The sequence below is a fragment of the Erinaceus europaeus genome, chromosome 5, assembly GCF_950295315.1.
Source record: "Erinaceus europaeus chromosome 5, mEriEur2.1, whole genome shotgun sequence".
Classification (NCBI taxonomy): domain Eukaryota; kingdom Metazoa; phylum Chordata; class Mammalia; order Eulipotyphla; family Erinaceidae; genus Erinaceus; species Erinaceus europaeus.
This window is the reverse complement of record NC_080166.1, coordinates 121063510-121080533: the sequence shown is the minus strand read 5'-3', so window position 1 is coordinate 121080533 and position 17024 is coordinate 121063510. Positions and strand designations below refer to the sequence as shown.

Genomic DNA, 17024 nt, shown 5'->3' with positions numbered 1-17024 from the left:
TATTATTGCCCTTGTTGATGCAATTCGTTGTTGGATAGGACAGAGAGAAATGGAGAGAGGAGGGGAAGACAGAGAGGAGGAGAGAAAGACACCTGCAGACCTGCTTCACCGCCTGTGAAGCGACTCCCCTGCAGGTGGGGAGCCGGGGGCTCGAACCGGGATCCTTACGCTGGTTCCTGCGCTTTGCGCCACATGCGCTTAACCCACTGCGCCACCACCCGACCCCCAATTTTCTTTTTCTTAATTTATAAAATAAAAAATAGAAAATATCGACAAAATATAGGATAAGAGGGGTAAAATTCCACAGATTTCCCACCACCAGAGTTCCGTATTCCATCCCCTCCACTGGAGGCTTTCCTATTTTTTGTCTCTTTGGGAGCATTTTCATGGATCACTCTCAGCCAAAGAGCCCACCTATAACATCCACTGCCAAAGAATCACTGAAATATTTAAGATACTTAATTACCGTTTGTGTGCTTCCTGTTTGCTACGACATTCTTCACAGTAATATTTATATTCACTGCATAGAGTTTCTGTGTTGCTAAAACCCCTGCATAAAATTCAAAAAGAAAATTATTTTATCTTTACCAGAAAATCATGTATTTAGGAATATCCTATACTGAAGATAATCACTGAATTTCAAAATAAATAATTTTACACTTACCTTAAACAGTGAGTAATTGATGTATTTTGTTCCACGTCAACAGAAAGGTCTAAAAAATCTTCATCTTTGCTGCTTATCTGTAAAAGATAGAAGATTACCTCTGACTTACTCAACATCAATAAACCACTGTTTCAAAATCATGGAATTAAAGTTATCCTTATATTAACCAGTAAGCATATCCTTCGATAGTAACCATATGAAAAATTCCTTTTTTCCCCAAGTTCAAAATGATACTACAATACTTTGAACTGCTTGGACTATCCAAAAAGACACTGAAAAAAATAACTATACAGGCAAAACAACAAACCACACTTGTACTGGCAAAGGCTAGAATGATTACTTGCCCAAATCTGGGCTTATTACAAACTACCATAGGCATTAATTTAAAAAAATAAAAATAAAAAAAGCCAAGAATGAAAGAGAATGTTGGGTAAAGGACATGACATCTATACTGTTTTGTTATAAGAAAATAATTCAGCTCTAAATGCCAAAATATAATCTTCAGTTAGGCTCTATGTCTTGAAAAAAAATCAAACAAAGTTCCTTGTAATTTTTATAATTACATTGCTCCCACAACCTCCAATATTTGTTGTTAGTATTGTTTCTGATGTATGACATTCTCACAGGAATAAAGTGGTATCTCACTGTTGTCTTTATTTGCATTTCTCTGACAATCAGTGACTTGGAGCGTCTTTTCATGTTTGTTGACTTTTTGGGTCTCTCTTTGGTGAAAACTCTGTTCAGATTCTCTCCCCATTTTTGGATGAGGTCACTGATTTTTGTTGTTGTTGTTGCTGGTGAGTTTGGTGAACTCGACGTATTTTGGTTACTAGGCTCTTGTCTGATGTATGGCATGTAAAGATCTCCCATTCTAAAAGGAGTCTCTTTGGGTGGTTGATTCTTTTGCTATGCAAAACCTTTTTAATTTGATGTAGTTCCATTGGTTTATTTTTATTTTAGTCTTCTTTGCAACTGGATTTTTCTCATTGAAGATATCTATAAAATTTAATGGAAAAGAGTTCTGCCATTATTTTCCTCTAAGTATTTGATAGTATCTGGTCTAACATCCAAGTCCTTGATCCAAATGGAATTTAATTTTGAGTCTGGTGAAATGTAGTGATTCAGTTTCATTCTTCTACATGTTTCAACCCAATTTTTCCAACACAACTGTTGAAGAGATTTCCTCCTTTCCCTATTTAATAGTCTGGGTACTTTGGTCAAATATTACATGTCTAATAACTGGGGACTCAATTCTATTCCACTGGTCAGTGTGTGTCTGTTTTTGTTCCAGTACCAGGCAGTTTTTATTACAATAGCCCTATAATATAATTTGTTATCTGGGGGGTTGATGCCTCCAGTTCTGTTCTTCCTTCTCAAGATAGTTTTGGAAATTCTAGGTCTTTTCTGGTTCCAGATAAAAATTTGTAGCTTTTGTTCTATTCTAAAAAAAATTGGGTGGGATCTTGATGGGGGGATTGCTTTAAATTTGTATATGGTGGGTAGTATATTCATTTTAATGATACTAATTCTTCCAATAATTCCATGAATATGGAATATCTTTCCACTTCTTTGTGTCTTTTTCTGTTTCCTTGAATAGTAGTGACTCATAATTTTCAGTAAGTCTTTCACTTCTTTGGTTAGGTTTATTCCTAGATGTTTTATTGTTTTTGTCGCTATAGTAAAATTGATTTCTGGATCTGGATTCTTCTTCTAACTTAGTGTTTACATAGATAAATGCCACTGACTTTTGTATGTTAATTTTATAGCTTGACACCTTAGTGTATTGCCTGATAATTTCCAAAAGCTTCCTACTAGATTCTTTAGGTTTTCCTGTGTATACTATCATGTCATCTGCAAATAGGGAGTGTTTGACTTCTTCTCTACCAATCTGTATCCCTTTAATTACTTGCTCCTGCCTGATTGCTATGGCAAGAACTTCCAACACTGTGCTGAATAGTAATAGTTTTAATGAGTAGTCCTGTCTAGTACCTGATCTAAAAGGAAATGCTTCCAGTTTTTCACCATTAAGTATGATGTTAGCTGTAGGTCTGCTATATATGGACTCCACTATCTTGAGGAATTTTCCATGTATTCCCATTTTTTGCACGTTTTGATCATAAAGGGATGTTGGATCTTGTCAAAGGCTTTTTGGGTCTTGCTTTTATTGATGTGGTGGGTCATGTTGATTGATTTACATACACTGAACCAGCTTTGCATCCCCGGGATAAACCCCACTTGGTCATGATGTACAATCTTTTTAATATATTGCTGTATCCAGTTGGCTAGAATTTTGTTCAATATTTTATGATCTATGTTCATCAGCAATATTAGCCTGTAGTTTTCTTTTTCTTTCTTTCTTCTTCTTCTTTTTTTTTTTTGTTATGTCTCTGTCTGCTTTTGGTATCAGGGTGATATTGGCTTCATAGCAGGTGGGAGGGAGTATTCCTGTGTCTTCAATCTTTTGGAAAAGCTTTAAAAGCAGAGGTATTAGTTCTTCTTGGAAGGTTTTGTACAACTAATTTGTAAAACCATCTGGTCCAGAACTTTTTTTGTTGGGAAGGTTTTTGATAACTGTTTCAATTTCTTTGGCTGTGATTAGGCTGTTCCCATTTTCTATTTCCTCTTTGCTTAATTTTGGAAGTTTGTATATTATCTAGAAATGTGTCCGTTTCTTCCAGGTTCTCTAGCATGGTGGCATATAGATGTTCATAGAAGCCTCACAGGAAACTTTGCATTTCTGTGGTGTCTACTGTGATATCTCCTCTTACATTTACAATCCTATTGATTTGAGTCTTCTCAAGAATGTGGTATTTTTCTTTTTTCTTTCTAATTACCAAAGCACTGCTCAGCCCAGGCTTATGGTGGTGCAGGAGATTAAAGCTGGGACATTGAAGCCTCAGGCTTGAGAGTCTATCTGCATAACTATATTAATAATAACATTTTAAAAAGTAAAACTGGACACTCTAAACCAATGGATATATCCAAGTTACAAATACATCTGTATATCTGCTTACACCTATGTTGCACACAGGTAGCCATGGTGGGGGGCATATTTGATTGTAAAGGTGTTTATATGTATGCTCGATATTTACTGGACAGTTATGTCCTAATGTCAGGTCACACTCAGCATTTAGGAAATAGTCAAAACCTAGACTGGTGACCTGGGCTGCAGAATCATTGGCACAGAGGATAAGAAATATGGAACATGGCCCTCTCAATGCAGAGTGAGAATGAATGAAACCCTGGAGAATACCAACATTTAAAGAACTAGTGTGTAATTAATTTTTTGAGATACTTCCCTACTGCTCATCTGTACAAAGTATTTGGCAAGTGGTTATTTCTTGATCCTAGAATATGCACATTGTATTCTAGTTTTTATTACAATCTTAATAAATCAGCATGGGAGGGTCAGGCAGTAGTAGCGCAGTGGGTTAAGTGCAGACAGTGCAAAACATGAGGACTGCCTTAAGGATCCCGGTTCGAGCCCCCAACTCCCTCTTGCAGGGAGGTCAGTTCATGGGTGGTGAAGCTAGACTGCAGGTGTCTATCTTTCTCTCCCCCTTTCTGTCTCCCCTCCTCTCTGTCCTATCTAACAAGAGCAGCAATGAAAACAACAATAATAACAACAAGGGAAACAACAAAGGCAACAAAATGGGGAAAATGGAGAATGACTGGGAGGCGGGGCTACGGAGCAGCAGCAGCTGTGTTTCCCTCCTCTCCTCTTCCAGGTCAACTAGGAATACCAAAGGAGATCACCTGGGACCACAACAAGGCAGGACTAGAATGACTTCAGGAACCCACCACATCACTGGTGAGTGCAAACACATGTGGCTCCCAGTAAAGCGAGGAGATTAGGGAGAGATTAAATGGCTGGTAACAGACTGGCAGTTTACCAGTTGAGACACCACCTCCAGTCTGTTTCACCAAAAAATCACTGCTGAAGGTAGGAGAGGACTCTAAGACTCACCAAATGCAACTCTGAGTTTCCACTGCTACTGCCCTCAAAGGCCAGAGCAGAAGGGGGGAGGGCCTGTGCTGACATCTGGGGACAGGGAACTAACAGGAAACTCAGAAGAGCTACACCTCCCCGGCCTACCAGTGGGGTTGTGTGGTGGGAGCCTTTCCATGTTGTTCTCCAGATGAGAACATATAGAATAGTTGGCTCAGAACCTACAGACTATAAACAGGACTTGTTTAGAAACACACAGGAACAGGCAGTGCTGCATGGCTTGGGAGAGAAGCTGAATTGAGCCTGGAGCTTTGTACCTTTGGGGTGTGAGAGTCTCTTTGCATAACCACTGTATTATGTTTCCCCCACCCTGCTTTATCTCTTGGTCAGGAGTGAGGGATTAAGCTAAGAAGCCTATTTACAGTTTAAAAGACCTCAGCTCCCATAGCCTACAGGGAAGAAAAAGAACAAAAGAGGCTTTAAAAGTCACTGTGCTCCAACTCAGGGATTAAACTAATATTGAAACAACTGTTAATTTCCATAACTGTGAACCCTTTAAGTTCCTTACTTAGACACAAGTCAATCCAGGCAAGAGTGATCAGTAATGTGAAAAATACTAAGAGAGGGACCTCATAACATACTATATAGAATGGTTAAACAAAAAAGAAGAAATACTGGAGAAATAAACCAAGATAAGAACCTCCCCCCCAAAGTTGAGCCACAAAATAGTGAGGTCAACATCCAAACACTTGTTAAGGAAATAGTCACAGGAGTGAGTAAAGACTTTGAAAGAATTGTCATCAGAAATGCAGAAACAACAAATGAGACTCTGGAAGAAAACACTACTTATCTCAAGGATATCAGAGAGCTGAAAGCTGAGATTAGAACATAACTAGCTGAACAAGCTAAAACAGTATCAGAAGAGAGTAAAAAAATAGATGAACTCCAGAAAACAGTAGAGGGGAGAGAGAATAGAATAAATGAGGCTGAAGACAAAATTAGCAAGATCGAGGATGAATTAGAGACAATAAAGTAAGAGATCTCAAAGAGATTAAGAGATATTGTAAACAACTACAGAGACCTATGAGATGACTTCAAAGGAAATAATATACACATTATTGGCTTACCAGGGAAAAAAAAAGAGAAGGAGGGGAAGAAAGCATTCTTCAGGACATGATAGTTGAGAACTTCTCTAGTCTAGAAACATAAAAGACATAAAGGTTCAAGAAGCCCAAAGGGTCCCAAGCAGAATTAACCCAGACTTACAGACACCAAAACACATCATATTTAGAATGGAAAGGAATAAGGATAAAAAGGATCCTGAAGGCTGCAAGAGAAAAAATAGTCATCTACAGAGGAAAACCCATAAAATTAGCGGCAGACTTCTCCACACAAACACTAAAGGCCAGAAGAGAATGGCACGATATCTATCGAGTGCTCAATGAGAAAGGCTTTCAACCAAGACTACTGTATCCTGCTAGACTGTCATTCAGACTAAATGGAAGCATAAAAACCTTCTCAGACAAGCAACAGTTAAAAGAATCAACTATCACCAAGCCTGCCCTGAAAGAAGTTCTGAAAGGTCTCCTATGCACAGTCAGACCACCATAAATAGGCCATCTATCAGAACACTCTAAAACTCTACAAGAGTAGCATTAAAATATCTTCAATCTATAATATCAATAAATGTCAATGGTCTGAATTCACCTATTAAAAGGCACAGAGTAGGAAGATGGATCAGAAAACACAACCCAACAATCTGCTGTCTACAGGAAACCCACCTAACTCAACAAGACAAACACAGACTCAAAGTGAAAGTATGGAAAACTATCATACAAGCCAATAGCCCACAAAAAAGAGCAGGAACAGCTATTCTCATAACTGACACAATAGACTTTAAAATAAATAAAAGGATTCGACTTCCGGAGGCGGAGCTACGAGCAGCAGATTGCTTTCTCTCCTCTCCTCTCCTCTCCCGGATCAACTAGGAATACCAAAGGAGACCACCCGGACCGAAACAAGACAGGACTAGAATGACCACAGAAACCCAGTAAATCACCCGTGAGTACAAACACGCGTGGCTGGTGACAGAGAGGAGAGAGGGGCCTAAGGAGAGATTAAGTGACTGCTAACAGTTCGACAGTTTGTCAGTGGAGACACCACCTTCAGTCTGCTCCACCAACAAGGGGACAGCTGAAGGGAGGAAAGGACTCCCCAGAGACTCACCAAGTGCAACTCTGAGTCTCCATTGCTACTACCCTCAGAATCTGGAGCAGCAACAGGGAGGGACACCAGGGTACAGAGATCTAACCGGGAAACTCAGAAGACCTATACCTCGGTGGCATAGCTGAGGGGCTGTGAAAGTCTCTTTGCATAACCACTGGATTATCTCTGCCACACCCTGCTTTATCTCTTGGTCAGGAGTCAGTGATTAAGCTAAGAAGCCTATTGATAGTTTAAAAGCCCTCAGGCTCCCAGAGCCTACAAGGGGAAAAAAAAGGCTTTTACACCACTGAACTCCAACTCAGGGATTGAAAAAACTGTTAACTTATTTAAAATGGTTAAAACAACAAGAAAAAATATTGGAGACTCGAACCAGGACAAGAGTCCAGCTAAAAGTCCTCCAGAGGGTGAAGCACAAAACAACGAGTTCAACATTCAAACATTAGCTAAGGAAATAATAACAGGAGTGAGTAAAGAATTTGAAAAAATTGTAATCAGAAATGCAGGAACAACAAATGAGAATATGGAAGAAAATTCTAATTATCTCATGGTTATTAGAGAGCTGAAAGCTGAAATCGCTGAGCTAAGAAGGCAACTAGCTGAACAAGCTAAAACAGTATCACAGCAGGGCAACAAAATAGATGAACTCCAGAAAGCAGTAGAGGGCAGAGAGAATAGAATCAATGAGGCTGAAGACAGAATTAGCAAGATTGAGGATGAATTAGAGACAACTAAAAAAGAAGTAAGAGATCTCAAAAAGAGATTAAGAGATGCTGAAAACAACAACAGAGTCCTATGGGATGACTTCAAAAGAAACAATATACGCATTATTGGCTTACCAGAGGAAGAAAGAGAAGGGGAGGAAGAAAGCGTTCAACAGGCCATAATAGCTGAAAATTTCTCTAGTCTAGACAACACCAAAGACATAAAGATTCAAGAAGCCCAGAGGGTCCCAAACAGAATTAACCCAGACCTAAAGACACCAAGACATGTCATACTTAGATTGGAAAGGAATAAGGATAAAGAAAGGATCCTCAAGGCTGCAAGAGAAAAACAAAGAGTCACCTACAAAGGAAAACCCATAAGATTAGCAGCAGACTTCTCCATACAAACACTACATACAGGCCAGAAGAGAATGGCAAGATATCTATCGAGTGCTCAATGAGAAAGGCTTTCAGCCAAGAATACTATATCCTGCTAGATTGTCATTCAGACTAGATGGAAGCATCAAAACCTTCTCAGACAAGCAACAGTTGAAGGAAGCAACCATCACCAAGCCTGCCCTGAAAGAAGTTCTGAAAGGTCTCCTATAAACAGTCAGACCACCACAAATAAGACATATATCAAAACACTCTAAAACTCTACAAGAATGGCATTAAAATATCTTCAATCTTTGATATCAATAAATGTCAATGGCCTGAATTCACCTATTAAAAGACACAGAGTAGGAAGATGGAGCAGAAAACACAACCCAACAATATGTTGTCTACAGGAAACTCACCTAATGCAACAAGACAAACACAGACTTAAAGTGAAAGGATGGAAAACTATCATTCAAGCCAATGGCCCACAAAAAAGGGCAGGAACAGCTATTCTCATATCTGACATGATAGACTTTAAAATAGATAAGATTAAAAAAGATAGGAATGGACACTACTTAATGCTCAGAGGATCAGTCAATCAAGAGGACTTAACAATTATTAATATCTATGCACCCAATGAGAAGCCATCTAAATACATCAAACTTCTACTGAAAGAGCTACAACAATATATTAACAGTAACACAATCATAGTAGGGGACTTCAACACCCCACTATCGCAACTTGACAGATCATCCAGGCAGAAAATCAGTAAAGACATAAGGGAGCTAAATGAAGAGATAGATAAACTAGAACTATTGGACATTTTCAGAGTCATTCATCCCAAGAAACTGGAATACACATTTTACTCAAATCCACATGGATCATTCTCAAGGATAGACCATACGTTAGGCCACAAAGACAGCATCAGCCTATTCAAGAGCACTGAAATCATCCCAAGCATCTTCTCAGACCACAGTGGAATTAAACTAACATTTAACAATCAACAAAAGATTAGTAACAGTGCCAAAATGTGGAAGCTCAACAGTACACTTCTTAACAACTTCTGGGTCAAAGAGGAAATCAAGGAAGAAATCAAAATGTTTCGAGAGTTCAATGAAAATGAAGACACAAGCTATCAAAATATTTGGGACACAGCTAAAGCAGTCCTAAGAGGGAAGTTCATAGCTATACAAGCACACATTAGGAAACAAGAAAAGGCACAAATAAACAGCCTGATTGCACATCTCAAAGACCTAGAAGAAGAACAACAAAGGAATCCTAAAGCAACCAGAAGGACAGAAATTACTAAAGTTAGGGCAGAAATAAATAACATTGAGAATAGGAAAACCATACAAAAGATCAATGAAAGTAAATGTTGGTTCTTCGAAAGAGTAAACAAAATCCACAAACCTTTAGCCAGACTCACAAAACAAAAAAGGGAGAAGACCCAAATAAATCGGATAGTAAATGAAAGAGGAGAAATCACAACAGACACTGCAGAAATTCAACATATCATGCGAGGCTACTATGAACAACTATATGCCACCAAGCTAGAGAACCTGGAAGAAATGAATGATTTCCTAGATACCTACCAACTTCCAAAACTAAGTAAAGAGGAAGTGGATAACATGACCAGGCCCATCACAGCTAATGAAATTGAAACAGTTATCAAAAATCTTCCCCAAAATAAAAGTCCTGGACCAGATGGTTTTACAAATGAATTCTACAAAACTTTCAAAGAAGAACTAATACCTCTACTTTTAAAAGTCTTCCAGAAGATTGAAGACACTGGAATACTCCCTGCCAGCTTCTATGAAGCCAACATCACCCTGATACCAAAAGCACACAGGGACACAACCAAAAAAGAAAACTACAGACCAATATCTCTGATGAACATAGATGCGAAAATATTGAACAAAATTCTAGCCAACCGGATACAGCAGTATATCAAAAAAATTCTTCATCATGACCAAGTGGGGTTTATCCCAGGCATGCAAGGTTGGTTTAATATACGTAAGTCAATCAATGTGATCCACCACATCAACAAAAGCAAGACCAAAAACCACATGGTCATATCAATAGATGCAGAGAAAGCCTTTGACAAAATACAACATCCCTTTATGATCAAAACACTACAAAAAATAGGAATAGATGGAAAATTCCTGAAGATAGTGGAGTCTATATATAGCAAACCTACAGCCAACATCATACTCAATGGTGAAAAACTGGAAGCATTTCCCCTCAGATCAGGTACTAGACAGGGCTGCCCACTATCACCATTACTATTCAACATAGTGTTGGAAGTTCTTGCCATAGCAATCAGGCAGGAGCAAGGAATTAAAGGCATACAGATTGGAAGAGAAGAAGTCAAACTCTCCTTATTTGCAGATGACATGATAGTATGCATGGAAAAACCTAAGGAATCCAGCAAGAAGCTTTTGGAAATCATCAGGCAATACAGTACTGTGTCAGGCTATAAAATTAACATTCAAAAGTCAGTGGCATTCCTCTATGCAAACACTAAGTTAGAAGAAATTGAAATCCAGAAATCAGCTCCTTTTTCTATAGCAACAAAAACAATAAAATATCTAGGAATAAACCTAACCAAAGAAGTGAAAGACTTGTATACTGAAAATTATGAGTCACTACTCAAAGAAATTGAAAAAGACACAAAGAAGTGGAAAGATATTCCATGTTCATGGGTTGGAAGAATTAACATCATCAAAATGAATATATTACCCAGAGCCATCTACAAATTTAATGCTATCCCCATCAAGATCCCAAGCACATTTTTTAGGAGAATAGAAAAAATGCTACAAATGTTTATCTGGAACCAGAAAAGACCTAGAATTGCCAAAACGATCTTGAGAAAAAAGAACAGAACCGGAGGCATCACACTGCCAGATCTCAAACTATATTATAGGGCCATTGTCATCAAAACTGCTTGGTACTGGAACATGAACAGACACACTGACCAGTGGAATAGAATTGAGAGCCCAGAAATGAGGCCCCACACGTATGGACATCTAATCTTTGACAAAGGGGCCCAGACTATTATATGGGGGAAGCAGAGTCTCTTCAACAAATGGTGTTGGAAACAATGGGTTGAAACATGCAGAAGAATGAAACTGAATCACTGTATTTCACCAAATACAAAAGTAAATTCCAAGTGGATCAAGGACTTGGATGTTAGACCAGAAACTATCAGATACTTAGAGGAAAATATTGGCAGAACTTTTTTCCGCATAAATTTTAAAGACATTTTCAATGAAACGAATCCAATTACAAGGAAGACTAAGGCAAGTATAAACCTATGGGACTACATCAAATTAAAAAGCTTCTTCACAGCAAAAGAAACCACTACCTAAATCAAGAGACCCCTCACAGAATGGGAGAAGATCTTTACATGCCATACATTAGATAAGAGTTTAATAACCAACATATATAAAGAGCTTGCCAGACTCAACAACAAGACAACAAATAACCCCATCCAAAAATGGGGGGAGGACTTGGACAGAATATTCACCACAGAAGAGATCCAAAAGGCCGAGAAACACATGAAAAAATGCTCCAAGTCTCTGATTGTCAGAGAAATGCAAATCAAGACAACAATGAGATATCACTTCACTCCTGTGAGAATGTCACACATCAGAAAAGGTAACAGCAGCAAATGCTGGAGAGGGTGTGGGGTCAAAGGAACCCTCCTGCACTGCTGGTGGGAATGTCAATTGGTTCAAACTCTGTGGAGAACAGTCTGGAGAACTCTCAGAAGGCTAGAAATGGACCTACCCTATGACCCTGCGATTCCCCTCCTGGGGATATATCCTAAGGAACCCAACACAGCCATCCAAAAAGATCTGTGTACACATATGTTCTTGGCAGCACAATTTGTAATAGCCAAAACCTGGAAGCAACCCAGGTGTCCAACAACAGATGAGTGGCTGAGCAAGTTGTGGTATATATACACAATGGAATACTACTCAGCTGTAAAAAATGGTGACTTCACCGTTTTCAGCCGATCTTGGATGGACCTTGAAAAAAATCATGTTGAGTGAAATAAGTCAGAAACAGAAGGATGAATACGGGATGATCTCACTCTCAGGCCGAAGTTGAAAAACAAGATTAGAAAAGAAAACACAAGTCGAACCTGAAATGGAATTGGAGTATTACAACAAAGTAAAAGACTCTGGGGTGGGTGGGTGGGTGGGGAGAATACAGGTCCATGAAAGATGATGAATGAAATAGTGGGGGTTGTATTGTTAAATGGGAATCTGGGGAATGTTATGCATGTAAAAAAAAAAAAAGAAGTAGAAACGCAAAGCAGAAATTGACTGAGTTTGGAGTATGGCACCAAAGTAAGAAAGCAGAAGTACACTAGAGTTTGCAGTGAGTACCTCCCTAATACTTCCTCTCCACTTTTCCAAGCTTTGGGTCCATGATTGCTCAACAATTTGTTTGGCTTTGTATGTTAACTCTCTTTTCAGTCACCAGGTTCCAGGTGTCATCAGGATGCCGGCCAGACTTCCCTGGATTGAAGACCCCACCAATGTGTCCTGGAGCTCAGCTTCCCCAGAGACCCACCCTACTAGGGAAAGAGAGAGGCAGACTGGGAGTATGGACCGACCAGTCAACGCCCATGTTCAGCGGGGAAGCAATTACAGAAGCCAGACCTTCTACCTTCTGCAACCCACAATGACCCTGGGTCCATGCTCCCAGAGGGATAGAGAATGGGAAAGCTATCGGGGGAGGGGGTGGGATATGGAGATTGGGCGGTGGGAATTGTGTGGGGTTGTACCCCTCCTACCCTATGGTTTTGTTAATTAATCCTTTCTTAAATAAAAAAAAAATAATAAATAAATAAATAAAATAAAAAATAAAATAAAATAAATAAAATTCTAAAAGATAGGGATGGACATTACTTAATGCTCAGAGGATCAGTCAATGAAGAGGACTTCACAATTATTAACATCTATGCACCCAATGAGAAGCCATCTAAATACTTCAAACATCTACTGAAAGAGCTATAGCAATATATTAACAGCAACACAGTCACAGTACGGGACTTCAACACTCCATTATTGAAGAAAGTTCAATAGTTGAGAAACTTGACAGATCATGCAGGCAGAAATCAATAAACAAATGAGGGAGCTAAATGAAGAGATAGATAAACTAGAACTATTGGACATTTTCAGAATCATTCACCCCAAGAAACTGGATAACACATTCTACTCAAGTCCACATAGGTCATTCTCAAGGATAGACCATATTTTAGGTCTATCACAAAAACAGCATCAGCAAATTCAAGAGCACTGAAATCATCCCAAGCATCTTCTCAGACCACAGTGGAATTAAACTAACACTTAACAATCAACAGAAGATTAGTAAGAGTCCCAAAATGTGGAAGCTCAACAGTACACTTCTTAATAACCTCTGGGTCAAAGAGGAAATGAAGGAAGCAATCAAAATGTTTCCAGAGTTCAATGAAAATGAAGACACAAGCTATCAAAATATCTGGGGCATAGCTAAGGCAGTTCTGAGAGGGAAGTTCATAAGTATACAAACACACATTAGGAAACAAGAAAAAGCACAAATAAACAACCTGATTGCACACCGATTGCACACCTTAAAGACCTAGAAGAAGAACAAAGGAACCCTAAAGCAACCAGAAGGACAGAAATCACTAAAGTTAGGGCAGAAATAAATAACACTGAAAATAAGAAAACTATAAAAAAGATCGAGGAAATGTTGGTTGTTTGAAAGAGTGAACAATTTCGACAAACCTTTAGCCAGACTCACAAAACAAAAAAGGGAGAAGACCCAAATAACTCAGATCGTAAATGAAAGAGGAGGCATCACAACAGACACCACAGAAATTCAACATATCTTGTGAGACTTCTATGAACAACTATATGCCACCAAGCTAGAGAACCTGGAAGAAATAGACAATTTCCTAGATACCTACAAACTTCCAAAATAAAACAAAGAGGAACTAGATAATATGAACAGGGCAATCACAGCCAATGAAATTGAGACAGTTATCAAAAACCTCCCCAAGAATAAAAGTCCTGGACCAGATGGTTTTACAAATGAATTCTACAAAACCTTCAAAGAAGAACTAATACCTCTACTTTTACAAGTCTTTCAGAAGATTGAAGACACAGGAATACTCCTTTCTAGCTTCTAATCTTTGACAAAGGTGCCCAGACTATTAAATGGGGAAAGGAGAGTCTCTTCAACAAATGGTTAAATTAAATTAAAAAGCTTCTGCACAGCAAAAGAAACCACTACCCAAACCAAGAGACCCCTCACAGAATGGGTCACATGCTATATATCAAACAAGAGTTTAATAACCAAAATATATAAAGAGCTTACCAGAAAACAACCAGAAAACAAATGACCCCATCCAAAAATGGGGAGATGCCATGGACAGAATATTCACCAAAGAGGAGATCCAAAAGGCCAAGAAACACATGAAAAAATGCTCCAAGTCTTTGACTGTCAGAGAAATGCAGATCAAGGCAACAATGAGATACCACTTCACTCCTGTGAGAATGTCATACATCAGAAAAGGTAATAGCAGCAAATGCTGGAGAGGCTGTGAAGTCAAAGGAACCCTCCTGCACTGCTGGTGGGAATGTCAATTGGTCCAACCTCTGTGGAGAACAGTCTGGAGAACTCTCAGAAGGCTAGAAATGGACCTACCCTATGATCCTGCAATTCCTGGGGATATACCCTAAGGAACCCAACACTCCTATTCAAAAACATCTGTGTACACATATGTTCTTAGTGGCAAAATTTATAACAGCCAACACCTGGAAGCAACCCAGGTGTCCAACAACAGATGAGTAGCTGAGCAAGTGGTGGTATATATACATAATGGAATACTACTCAGCTATTAAAAATGGTGGCTTCACCATTTTTAGCCATTCTTGGATGGAGCTTGAAAAAATCATGTTAAGTGAAACAAGTCAGAAACAGAAGGATGAATATGGGATGATCTCACTCTCAGGCAGAAGTTGAAAAAACAAGACCAGAAAACACAAGAAGAACCTGAACTGGAATTGGCGTATTGCACCAAAGTAAAAGACTCTGGGATGGGGGGGGGGGGGGGGAGAATACAGGTCCAAGAAGGATGACAGAGGACCTAGTGGGGGTTGTATTGTTAAGTGGGAACCTGGGAAATGTTATGCATGTACAAACTATTGTATTTACTGTTGAATGTAAAGCATTAATTCCCCAATAAAGAAATTTTTAAAAAATGAGAAAAATGGCCTCCAGGAGCAGTGGATTCATAGTGCAGGTACTGAACCCCAGCAATAACCTTGGAGGTAAAAAAAAAAAAATGATGAAGTCACCTTCACCTCATCTTGGATGGAACTTGAAGGAATCATTTTAATGTGTTAAGTGAGATAAGAAGAAAATAATAATAAAAAACAGATAAAGCTACATAGTTTTAGGAAATGGGGAATGCTAATTGAAAGCTCCTTATACATTTAAGTAAGACATACAATTTTCAGAACATAATGGCCTCCTACACTACAATAAAATCAAATAGTTCATAGTGCAGTATTTTTCAGTCACCTCAGGGATACACTGCTAATGAGTAGCATTATTAGAACATGCAGATAGATGCCTTTCAACTATCAAGTCCATCTTCAATAATTCACCATATCTAAGAACTACAACGTTCAAGTTCATTGTTTTTACTCATATCCAAAGAATTTTTTATATAATTATCCTTTTTTTTCTATATAAAATGTGATATACTTACAGTTTCACAAGTAAGACATCTGGTTTCATTAGTTAATGTTCCCTGAAAAATCTCGTGAACCCACGTTGGGTCTGGTGTGCTGTTGTTATTTTCACTGTCAATATTACCATTGGGTAAACGGCCATTTTGCTTCTCCTGCTTTCTCTCTTCTTGTAAAATGTCAGCAATTGTGTTTAGTAGGTAATTTAAGAATTCATGGGCATCCTGCTGCATGTAGTTGTCAAAAAGCTCTAACAAAAAAAAAAGTGAAGAATTATTTCAGAGCCAGTAACTTTATTTAAAAACTTTAAAAAAATGAATATTAGATTCCATCAGAACTAAATACAAATGTTTGGTGTTAGTAACTACAAGAAATAGATGTCTTTAATAGTATGAGTCAATTTGGGGAAAACAAAGATACAATCTTTCAAAATAACAAACCAACACTGATTGGCTTATGAGAAAAAAGTCAATCCTTCCTATCCTCAAATATTTGTTTACATAATTTACTGGGAAAATAAATGATTGCTTTTTATTGTTCATCTAAGCTAATATTATATAAGTGCTACAACATTAAGTTAGTTTATGTATTTAAAATTATACTTAATATAAATGCATTAGAAACTGACATGGATCTCTTATTTAATAAGAGACCATATAGTTTCTCATGGCCTGCTTTCCATTCATTCAGCTGTGCAGCTAGGAAATTCACAGCTTACTGGAGAATGGTGTAAAAGGCCAAGTAACATCTAAGTATTATTATGATAACTTTTCACCCATCAGCACTCTAAAAAAGTATCTGGACCTTCTAAGTCAAAAGACCACAGGGTCTCACAGGCCTGTTCATCTTCAGTGCCTTAACACTTCAACATGTACCTAGTCAAAAGAACATTCATTCTGAAGAGTCGGGTGGTAGCGCAGCAGGTTAAGCGCAGGCGGCACAAAGCGCAAGGACCGACGTAAGGATCCACGTTCCAGCCCCCAGCTCCCCACCTGAAGAGGAGTCACTTCACAGGTCTGTAGGTGTCTGTCTTCCTCTCCTCCTCTCTGTCTTCCCCTCCTCTCTCCATTTCTCTCTGTCCTATCCAAAAACAATGACATCAGTAACAACAACAATGAAACAACTAGGACAATAGAAAGGGAATGAATAAATAAATAAATACAAAAAAAATTTAAAAAAAGAACGTTCATTCTATGGGATGATCTCACTCTCAGGTATAAGTTGAAAAACAAGATCAGAAGAGAAAACACAAGTAGAACCTGAACTGGAGTTGGTGTATTGCACCAAAGTAAAAGACTCTGGGGGGAGGGTGAAAGAGAGAGAGAGATTGTGAGTGAGTGAGAGAGAGAGAGAGA

The 17024-nt window shown here is 38.5% G+C and overlaps 1 protein-coding gene across 3 annotated transcripts in view; it reads right to left on the bottom strand.

Annotated features, from left to right (window-relative positions):
* Positions 1–17024, bottom strand: part of USP12 (ubiquitin specific peptidase 12) — a 94835-nt gene that overhangs the window by 11729 nt on the left and 66082 nt on the right. For all 3 annotated transcript variants that reach the window (XM_060191699.1, XM_060191697.1, XM_060191698.1), the window contains 3 exons: positions 15690–15919; positions 665–741; positions 467–550 (listed from right to left, as the gene is read on the bottom strand). In XM_060191699.1, coding sequence (XP_060047682.1) covers positions 467–550; positions 665–741; positions 15690–15919 — 391 coding nt within the window. The remainder of the gene's footprint in view (positions 1–466; positions 551–664; positions 742–15689; positions 15920–17024) is intronic.